This window comes from Oncorhynchus keta, chromosome 6 (genome assembly GCF_023373465.1).
Source record: "Oncorhynchus keta strain PuntledgeMale-10-30-2019 chromosome 6, Oket_V2, whole genome shotgun sequence".
In the NCBI taxonomy this organism is placed as follows: Eukaryota; Metazoa; Chordata; class Actinopteri; order Salmoniformes; family Salmonidae; genus Oncorhynchus; species Oncorhynchus keta.
In genome coordinates, this window is record NC_068426.1 from 94,182 (window position 1) to 106,655 (window position 12,474).

General features: G+C 41.7%; 1 protein-coding gene across 2 annotated transcripts in view; it reads right to left on the reverse strand.

The window, feature by feature from the left end:
* The window catches only part of tpte (transmembrane phosphatase with tensin homology), a 44,190-nt gene that overhangs the window by 17,904 nt on the left and 13,812 nt on the right, over positions 1–12,474 (reverse strand). For both annotated transcript variants that reach the window (XM_052520086.1, XM_052520085.1), the window contains exons 7-12: positions 9,854–9,953; positions 9,457–9,520; positions 8,613–8,677; positions 8,298–8,358; positions 7,670–7,751; positions 5,874–5,962 (exon numbers count right to left, since the gene is read on the reverse strand). In XM_052520086.1, coding sequence (XP_052376046.1) covers positions 5,874–5,962; positions 7,670–7,751; positions 8,298–8,358; positions 8,613–8,677; positions 9,457–9,520; positions 9,854–9,953 — 461 coding nt within the window. The remainder of the gene's footprint in view (positions 1–5,873; positions 5,963–7,669; positions 7,752–8,297; positions 8,359–8,612; positions 8,678–9,456; positions 9,521–9,853; positions 9,954–12,474) is intronic.

Here is a 12,474-nt window from a genome sequence, read left to right on the forward strand (position 1 = left end):
TCATCATTACAGCTACATACTGCTATCATGTCATCACTACAGCTACATACTGCTATCATATCATCATTACAGCTACATACTGCTATCACATCATCATTACAGCTACATACTGCTATCATGTCATCAACACAGCTACATACTGCTATCACATCATCATTACAGCTACATACTGCTATCATATCATCATTACAGCTACATACTGCTATCATATCATCATTACAGCTACATACTGCTATCATGTCATCACCACAGCTACATACTGCTATCATGTCATCATCACCACAGCTACATACTGCTATCATGTCATCATCACCACAGCTACATACTGCTATCATGTCATCACCACAGCTACATACTGCTATCATATCATCACCACAGCTACATACTGCTATCATGTCATCATTACAGCTACATACTGCTATCATGTCATCACCACAGCTACATACTGCTATCACGTTATCATTACAGCTACATACTGCTATCATGTCATCACTACAGCTACATACTGCTATCATGTCATCACTACAGCTACATACTGCTATCATGTCATCATTACAGCTACATACTGCTATCATGTCATCACCACAGCTACATACTGCTATCATGTCATCATTACAGCTACATACTGCTATCATGTCATCACTACAGCTACACACTGCTATCATGTCATCATTACAGCTACATACTGCTATCATGTCATCATTACAGCTACATACTGCTATCATGTCATCACTACAGCTACACACTGCTATCATATCATCACCACAGCTACATACTGCTATCATGTCATCATCACCACAGCTACACACTGCTATCATGTCATCACCACAGCTACATACTGCTATCATGTCATCATCACCACAGCTACACACTGCTATCATGTCATCATCACCACAGCTACATACTGCTATCATGTCATCATCACCACAGCTACATACTGCTATCATGTCATCACCACAGCTACATACTGCTATCATATCATCACCACAGCTACATACTGCTATCATGTCATCATTACAGCTACATACTGCTATCATGTCATCACTACAGCTACACACTGCTATCATGTCATCACTACAGCTACATACTGCTATCACATCATCATTACAGCTACATACTGCTATCATGTTATCATTACAGCTACATACTGCTATCACATCATCATTACAGCTACATACTGATATCATGTCATCACCACAGCTACATACTGCTATCATGTCATCACCACAGCTACATACTGCTATCATGTCATCACCACAGCTACATACTGCTATCATGTCATCACCACAGCTACATACTGCTATCATGTCATCATCACCACAGCTACACACTGCTATCATATCATCACCACAGCTACATACTGCTATCATATCATCACCACAGCTACATACTGCTATCATATCATCACCACAGCTACATACTGCTATCATGTCATCATTACAGCTACATACTGCTATCATGTCATCACTACAGCTACATACTGCTATCATATCATCACTACAGCTACATACTGCTATCACATCATCATTACAGCTACATACTGATATCATGTCATCACCACAGCTACATACTGCTATCATTTCATCACCACAGCTACATACTGCTATCATGTCATCACCACAGCTACATACTGCTATCATGTCATCACCACAGCTACATACTGCTATCATGTCATCACTACAGCTACATACTGCTATCATGTCATCACCACAGCTACATACTGCTATCATGTCATCACTACAGCTACATACTGCTATCATGTCATCACTACAGCTACATACTGCTATCATGTCATCATCACCACAGCTACACACTGCTATCACATCATCATTACAGCTACACACTGCTATCATGTCATCACTACAGCTACATACTGCTATCATGTCATCATCACCACAGCTACATACTGCTATCATGTCATCACCACAGCTACATACTGCTATCATGTCATCACCACAGCTACATACTGCTATCATGTCATCACTACAGCTACATACTGCTATCATGTCATCACTACAGCTACATACTGCTATCATGTCATCACTACAGCTACATACTGCTATCATGTCATCACTACAGCTACATACTGCTATCATGTCATCACCACAGCTACATACTGCTATCATGTCATCACTACAGCTACATACTGCTATCATGTCATCACCACCGCTACATACTGCTATCACATCATCATTACAGCTACATACTGCTATCACATCATCACCACAGCTACATACTGCTATCATATCATCATTACAGCTACATACTGCTATCATGTCATCACCACAGCTACATACTGCTATCATATCATCACAACAGCTACATACTGCTATCATATCATCATTACAGCTACATACTGCTATCATGTCATCACCACAGCTACATACTGCTATCACATCATCATTACAGCTACATACTGCTATCATGTCATCATTACAGCTACATACTGCTATCATATCATCACTACAGCTACACACTGCTATCACATCATCATTACAGCTACATACTGCTATCATGTCATCATTACAGCTACATACTGCTATCATGTCATCACTACAGCTACATACTGCTATCATGTCATCATCACCACAGCTACACACTGCTATCACATCATCATTACAGCTACACACTGCTATCACATCATCATTACAGCTACATACTGCTATCATGTCATCACCACAGCTACATACTGCTATCATATCATCACTACAGCTACACACTGCTATCACATCATCATTACAGCTACATACTGCTATCATGTCATCATTACAGCTACATACTGCTATCATGTCATCACTACAGCTACATACTGCTATCATGTCATCACTACAGCTACATACTGCTATCATGTCATCACCACAGCTACATACTGCTATCATATCATCACTACAGCTACATACTGCTATCATGTCATCATCACCACAGCTACACACTGCTATCATGTCATCACCACAGCTACATACTGCTATCACATCATCATTACAGCTACACACTGCTATCATGTCATCACTACAGCTACACACTGCTATCACATCATCATTACAGCTACATACTGCTATCACATCATCATTACAGCTACATACTGCTATCATGTCATCACTACAGCTACATACTGCTATCACATCATCATTACAGCTACACACTGCCATCACATCATCATTACAGCTACATACTGCTATCATGTCATCACTACAGCTACATACTGCTATCATGTCATCACTACAGCTACATACTGCTATCATATCATCACTACAGCTACATACTGCTATCATGTCATCATCACCACAGCTACACACTGCTATCACATCATCATTACAGCTACATACTGCTATCATGTCATCACTACAGCTACATACTGCTATCATGTCATCATCACCACAGCTACACACTGCTATCACATCATCATTACAGCTACATACTGCCATCACATCATCATTACAGCTACATACTGCTATCACATCATCATTACAGCTACATACTGCTATCATGTCATCACTACAGCTACATACTGCTATCATGTCATCACCACAGCTACATACTGCTATCACATCATCATTACAGCTACATACTGCTATCACATCATCATTACACATACTGCTACATGTTATCATTACAGCTATACTGCTATCATGTCATCACCACAGCTACATACTGCTATCATGTCATCATTACAGCTACATACTGCTATCATGTCATCAACACAGCTACATACTGCTATCATGTCATCACCACAGCTACATACTGCTATCATGTCATCAACACAGCTACATACTGCTATCATGTCATCATTACAGCTACATACTGCTATCATATCATCACTACAGCTACATACTGCCATCACATCATCATTACAGCTACATACTGCTATCATGTCATCACCACAGCTACATACTGCTATCATATCATCACTACAGCTACATACTGCTATCACATCATCATTACAGCTACATACTGCTATCATGTCATCACTACAGCTACATACTGCTATCATGTCATCACTACAGCTACATACTGCTATCATATCATCACTACAGCTACATACTGCTATCATGTCATCATCACCACAGCTACACACTGCTATCACATCATCATTACAGCTACATACTGCCATCACATCATCATTACAGCTACATACTGCTATCACATCATCATTACAGCTACATACTGCTATCATGTCATCACTACAGCTACATACTGCTATCATGTCATCACCACAGCTACATACTGCTATCACATCATCATTACAGCTACATACTGCTATCACATCATCATTACAGCTACATACTGCTATCATGTCATCACCACAGCTACATACTGCTATCATGTCATCATTACAGCTACATACTGCTATCATGTCATCATTACAGCTACATACTGCTATCATGTCATCAACACAGCTACATACTGCTATCATGTCATCACCACAGCTACATACTGCTATCATGTCATCAACACAGCTACATACTGCTATCATGTCATCATTACAGCTACATACTGCTATCATATCATCACTACAGCTACATACTGCCATCACATCATCATTACAGCTACATACTGCTATCATGTCATCACCACAGCTACATACTGCTATCATATCATCACTACAGCTACATACTGCTATCACATCATCATTACAGCTACATACTGCTATCATGTCATCATTACAGCTACATACTGCTATCATGTCATCACCACAGCTACATACTGCTATCATGTCATCACCACAGCTACATACTGCTATCATGTCATCACCACAGCTACATACTGCTATCATGTCATCACCACAGCTACATACTGCTATCATGTCATCATTACAGCTACATACTGCTATCATGTCATCACTACAGCTACATACTGCTATCATGTCATCATCACCACAGCTACATACTGCTATCACATCATCACTACAGCTACATACTGCTATCATGTCATCACTACAGCTACATACTGCTATCATATCATCACTACAGCTACATACTGCTATCATGTCATCATCACCACAGCTACACACTGCTATCATGTCATCACTACAGCTACATACTGCTATCATATCATCACAACAGCTACATACTGCCATCACCCCAGCTACATACTGCTATCATGTCATCACCACAGCTACATACTGCTATCATATCATCACAACAGCTACATACTGCCATCACCCCAGCTACATACTGCTATCATGTCATCACCACAGCTACACACTGCTATCATGTCATCACCACAGCTACATACTGCTATCATGTCATCACCACAGCTACATACTGCTATCATGTCATCACCACAGCTACATACTGCTATCATGTCATCACCACAGCTACATACTGCTATCATATCATCACCACAGCTACATACTGCTATCATGTCATCACCCCAGCTACATACTGCTATCATGTCATCACCACAGCTACACACTGCTATCATGTCATCACCACAGCTACATACTGCTATCATGTCATCACTACAGCTACATACTGCTATCATGTCATCACCACAGCTACATACTGCTATCATGTCATCACTACAGCTACATACTGCTATCATGTCATCACCACAGCTACATACTGCTATCATGTCATCACCACAGCTACATACTGCTATCATGTCATCACCACAGCTACATACTGCTATCATGTCATCACCACAGCTACATACTGCTATCATGTCATCACCACAGCTACATACTGCTATCATATCATCACCACAGCTACATACTGCTATCATCACAGGTACACACTGTTATCATGTTATCACAGCTACATTGTTTGTAAAAAACCTAAGCCAACCCAGTCTGTTTTTCTCCATGAGTTGCTCAACATTATTACAGCTGGCTGCTACTACAGCATATTACCAGTAGATGGCGTAGTAGTTACCTTTTCCTCCTTTACAGTGTATGGCAATGATGTTTTTGGGATCAGCTGCCATCCACTCTCTCACACCTGCAGTGTACTTCAGCATGTCCCTGAGATGAGAACACACACACACACACAAAACTATTTGATAGAAAATAACAAGTAGAATAACCCTGAAGGTCCCCCCTCCTGCTATGAAGGAAGCTTCACCCACCCAACTGACAGTTCCTGTATCCATACAAATAGGATGTAGTGACCATATACAGGAAAACCACAGTTCCAAAGGCTGGGCCTAATATAGTATATAAGAGATCATGCAAAACCTTTTTGTACTGATTCCGATGTTATGGACAAAACAGATATTTGTTTTGTCTGATGTGTGTAATGAGGAGCATCCAGACGCAACACTTGGTCCATTTATGAAATAGTTTCTTCCAGGTATTGATAAAAAATAAAAATAAATAAAAAAATATGAAACTGACTGTTAGAACTGTTAAGGCTCCGTGGATTGATGAGGAATTTAAAAACTGTATGTTTGAGAGAGATGAGAAAACTGCTAAATGACGTAAATGTAATGTAAATGTAATGTAAATGTCTAATGAGTCTGGCTGCACATCTGACTGACTAACTGCACACTGAGAAATGGTGTAACTGACTAACTGCACACTGAGAAATGGTGTAACTGACTAACTGCACACTGAGAAATGGTGTAACTGACTAACTGCACACTGAGAAATGGTGTAACTGACTAACTGCACACTGAGAAATGGTGTAACTGACTAACTGCACACTGAGAAATGGTGTAACTGACTAACTGCACACTGAGAAATGGTGTAACTGACTAACTGCACACTGAGAAATGGTGTAACTGACTAACTGCACACTGAGAAATGGTGTAACTGACTAACTGCACACTGAGAAATGGTGTAACTGACTAACTGCACACTGAGAAATGGTGTAACTGACTAACTGCACACTGAGAAATGGTGTAACTGACTAACTGCACACTGAGAAATGGTGTAACTGACTAACTGCACACTGAGAAATGGTGTAACTGAACTCAAACAAAAATGAAGCCAAGATCAGTGATATAAAGAATAAAAATGGGAACAAAAATGACTTTAAAATGAAATTATGGGCAGAAAGAAAAATTAAACTGAATCTTTTATCGAATCCGATGGCTTATTCATCAAAAATATTTGATTATTATTTTCATGACGACTTCATTGGCAAAGTGGGCAAACTTAGGAAGGAAATGCCAACAAACAGAGACGTCATATTCATGCATTAAAAACATTATAATTAAAAAGAAAAGCAAGTTTGAATTATGTAAAGTCAGTGTGGGAGAGGTGGAACATTTGTTAAGGAATAATGTGACTGTTGAGAAAACTAAATGACTTGGTGACTGACGCCTTGGATTGGAAAACATCCATGTTAAAAACATTAATTCAATGGTTGTAAAGAGAGAGGAGATGTCTGTCTGTTTCCTCCGACAACCAAACGGGTTTTACAGGTTCTTCAATCAGATAGGAAGTGGGCTCTCTCTGTCAAGAGCGGTGGTCTCTGCTTCATGACAAACACACGGCTCTCTCTGTCAAGAGCGGTGGTCTCTGCTTCATGACAAACACACGGTGCGATAGAGGACACATACAGGAACTTGCAAGATTCTGCTCCCCCGACCTAGGAATACATCGTCATCAAAACGTCACCTTTTCTTAACCTTCTGAGAGAGTTCCCGGCCGACACAAATTTCACGACTACCACAGCCCGGTAGGGTGTCACACACACACACACACAGTACGGTGTATAGTACTCACTCTAGAGAAGGCACGTTGTGGTCGTCGATAAACACCCTCTCTACTCTGTAGTGGAAGAACTTGGGGTCGTAACCTTTCTCACCTAAAGAACAAACAGCAACAACATGTTGGAGATGGTTTCCCAACCCTCTCCTCACACGGACGACATACTCTGTAGTAGACTGGAAGTAATGTGTGTACTTACTGCAGAGGTTGTCTACTCTGTAGTAGACTGGAAGTAATGTGTGTACTCACTGCAGAGGTTGTATACTCTGTAGTAGACTGGAAGTAATGTGTGTACTTACTGCAGAGGTTGTATACTCTGTAGTAGACTGGAAGTAATGTGTGTACTCACTGCAGAGGTTGTATACTCTGTAGTAGACTGGAAGTAATGTGTGTACTCACTGCAGAGGTTGTATACTCTGTAGTAGACTGGAAGTAATGTGTGTACTCACTGCAGAGGTTGTATACTCTGTAGTAGACTGGAAGTAATGTGTGTACTTACTGCAGAGGTTGTATACTCTGTAGTAGACTGGAAGTAATGTGTACTTACTGCAGAGGTTGTATACTCTGTAGTAGACTGGAAGTAATGTGTACTTACTGCAGAGGTTGTATACTCTGTAGTAGACTGGAAGTAATGTGTACTTACTGCAGAGGTTGTATACTCTGTAGTGGTCTTCATGTTTGGTATCTAGGAACCTAGCCACCTCCTAACAGGAGCAGAGAGAAGAGATATTATAGAATGAGATTATTCTCTAAAACAACTGATATCTGACCCTTTATCCTCTCTGGCCACCTTTAGGAGTCACGGTGTGTGTGTGTGTGTGTGTGTGTGTGTGTGTTTAGGAACCTAGCAGGGAGAGAGGAGATATCACTGACGTTTAGAAGTCCATTTCCCTATTGACAATATCAGATCCTCCACTATAGTGTGTTACCCTGATGGGGTTTTCTGTACGGGGCTTACCCTGATGGGGTTTCTGTACAGGGCTTGTTTCCCAGAGGAGGGGAACGACATGGCAATGACACGATCTGGAGAGAGGAGTAGAGAGGGCGGACGAGAGAAGAGGAGAGAAGAGGAATGAGAGAAGAGAGGTGAAGAGGAGAGGGATGAGAGAAGAGAGGAGAGGGATGAGAGAAGAGAGGGATGAGAGAAGAGAGGAGAAGAGGAAAGGGATGAGAGGAGGAGCTGGTAAGTGCCACTCATATGCAGTATACTATAAACATTCATGATATGTTCCAAACATTAGTCTTTCATTTAAAACAGCTCATCTGTGACGTAGGTCAGGGTCAGGTGTGTGTGTGAGAGATATAACCTGTGACATAGGTCAGGGTCAGAGGTGTGTGTGTGTGTGTGTGTGTGAGAGATATAACCTGTGACGTAGGTCAGAGGTGTGTGTGAATAACCTGTGACATAGGTCAGAGGTGTGTGTGTGTGTGTGTGTGTGTGTGTGTGTGTGTGAGAGAGATATAACCTGTGACGTAGGTCAGGTCAGAGGTGTGTGAGAGATATAACCTGTGACATAGGTCAGGGGTGTGTGTGTGTGTGTGTGAGAGAGATATAACCTGTGACGTAGGTCAGGGTCAGAGGTGTGTGAGAGAGATATAACCTGTGACATAGGTCAGGGTGTGTGTGTGTGTGTGTGTGTGTGTGTGAGAGATATAACCTGTGACGTAGGTCAGGGTCAGAGGTGTGTGAGAGATATAACCTGTGACGTAGGTCAGGGTCAGGTGTGTGTGTGAGAGATATAACCTGTGACATAGGTCAGGGTCAGAGGTGTGTGTGTGTGTGTGTGTGTGAGAGATATAACCTGTGACGTAGGTGAGATCCAGGTCAAAGCCGTCTTTCTGGTAGCGACGCTTGTTCTCAGACACCTGACAGGAGACAGGTCAGAGGTTATATGAGGGTCGGAGCAGGAGTCCATATGCAGTACTCAGTTTGTACATATCCCCTCTCTGATCAGTACTCAGTTTGTATATATTTTTAAGCATTGATGCTTCAACGTCAAGGGGATTGAAACCCTGGGGATGAAAGTGGAAGGATGTGACCCGACCAGGTACAGCCTATAGCCGTTGAGCAAGGTACTGAACCCGACCAGGTACAGCCTATAGCCGTTCAGCAAGGCACTGAACCCCGAAAACTGTTCTTATAAAAATGACCTAAATTTTTTTTTTAAAACAGCTGCGTTGCCATGGAGATGAACTCACCATCCTCCTGGTGACCTTCTCCAGTTCTTTCTTCTGAGAGGCTAATCTGAAGACCCTGACCAGGATTATAATCCTCAGAAAACGCAGGAATGTCACCACCCTGAAAAGAGTAAGAAAGATATATACTGTATATTGCCCTCTCTCTATATACACACACACCTATATACACATATCAATAAATATAGCATCAGTCAAAAGTTTGGACAAACCTACTAATTCAAGGTTCTTTATTTTTTACTATTTTCTACATTGTAGAATAATAGTGAAGACATCCAAACGCTAAAATAACATATGGAATCGTTTTGTACAAAAAAAAAGTGAAACAAATCTAAATATATTTTATATTCTTCAAAGTAGCCACCATTTGCCTTGATTGACAGCTCTGCGCACTTTTTGCATTCTCTCAACCAGCTTCACCTGGAATGCTTTTCCAACAGTCTTGAATTAGTTCCCACATATGCTGAGCACTTGTTGGCTGCTTTTCTTTCAACCTGAGGTCCGACTCATCCCAAACCATCTCAACTGGGTTGTGATTGTGGAGGCCATGTCATCTGATGCACTCCATCGCTCTCCTTCTTGGTCAAATAGCCCTTACACAGCCTGGAGGGGTGTTGGGTTATTGTCCTGTTGAAAAACAAATGACAGTCCCACTAAGGGCAAACCAGGTGTGATGGCGTATTGCTGCAGAATGCTGTGGTAGCCATGCTGGTTAAGTGTGCCTTGAATTCTAAATAAATCATAGACAGTGTCACCAGCAAAGCCCCCCACAACATCATACCTCCTCCTCCGTGCTTCACGGTGGGAACTACACATGCGGAGATCATCCGTTAACCTACTCTGTCTCACAAAGACACGGCAGTTGGAACCAAAAATCTCAAATTTGGACTCAGACCAAAAGGACAGATTTACACCAGTCCAATGTTCATTGCTCATGTTTCTTGGCCCAAGCAAGTCTCTTCTTCTTATTGGTGTCCTTTAGTAGTGGTTTCTTTGCAGCAATCTGACCATAAAGGCCTGATTCACACAGTCTCCTTTGAACAGTTGATGTTGAGGTGTGTCTGTTACTTGAACTCTGTGAAGCATTTATTTGGGCTGCAATTTCTGAGTATCGTAACTCCTATGAACCTATCCCTCTGCAGCAGAGGTAACTCTGGGTCTTCCTTTCCTGTGGCGGTCCTCATGAGAGCCAGTTTCATCACAGCGCTTGATGGTTTTTGGGACTGAAAAACTTACAAACTTCTTGAAATGTTCCGTATTGACTGACCATGGGCAACTTAAAGTAATGATGGACTGTCAGAGGTCTCTTTCCAGAGGTAATTTGAGCCGTTCCTGGGCAACTCCAGAGGTAACTATGGACTTGGTCTTTGGGCAACAAATAGGGCTATCTTCTGTATACCAACCCAGACCTTGTCGCAAACTATGGGCAACTCCAGAGGTAACTATGCAACTCCAGAAGGAACTATGGGCAATTCCACAAATCTGAGGTACAGTTAACTCTAATGAACTTATCCTCTGAAGCAGACTATGGGCAACTCCAGAGGTAACTATGGGCAACTCCAGAGGTAACTATGGGCAACTCCAGAGGTAACTATGGGCAACTCCAGAGGTAACTATGGGCAACTCCAGAGGTAACTATGGGCAACTCCAGAGGTAACTATGGGCAACTCCAGAGGTAACTATGGGTCTTCCATTCCATTCCTCACGAGAGACAGTTTCATTTGATGGTTTTTGCGACTGCACTTTAAGAAACTTTCAAAGTTCTTGAAATGTTTCTGATCGACTGACCTTCATGTCTTAAAGTCATGATGGCCTGTCATTTCTCTTTGCTTATTTGAGCTGTTCTTGACATAATATGGACTTTTACCAAATTGTGCTATCTTCTGCATACCACCCCTACCTTGTCACAACACAACCGATTGGCTCAAATGCATTGAGGAAAGAAATTCCACAAATGAACTTTTAACAAGGCACACCTGTTAATTGAAATGCATTCCAATTCCAGGCCATATACAGCGTTTCTCACTGAGTTCCCTGAATTCCTATCAGACCTTGTAGTCATAGCAGATAATATTCTAATCTTTGGTGACTTTAATATTCACATGGAAAAGTCCACAGACCCACTCCAAAAGGCTTTCGGAGCCATCATCGACTCAGTGGGTTTTGTCCAACATGTCTCTGGACCCACTCACTGTCACAGTCATACGCTGGACATAGTTTTGTCCCACGGAATAAATGTTGTCGATCTTAATGTTTTTCCTCATAATCCTGGACTATCGGACCACCATTTTATTACGTTTGCAATTGCAACAAATAATCTGCTCAGACCCCAACCAAGGACCATCAAAAGTTGTGCTATAAATTCACAGACAACAAAAATTCCTTGATGCCCTTCCAGACTCCCTCTGCCTACCCAAGGACGCCAGAGGACAAAAATCAGTTAACCACCTAACTGAGGATCTCGATTTAACCTTGCGCAATACCCTAGATGCAGTTGCACCCCTAAAAACTAAAAACATTTCTCATAAGAAACTACCTCCCTGGTACACAGAAAATACCCGAGCTCTGAAGCAGGCTTCCAGAAAATTGCAACGGAAATGGCGCCACACCAAACTGGAAGTCTT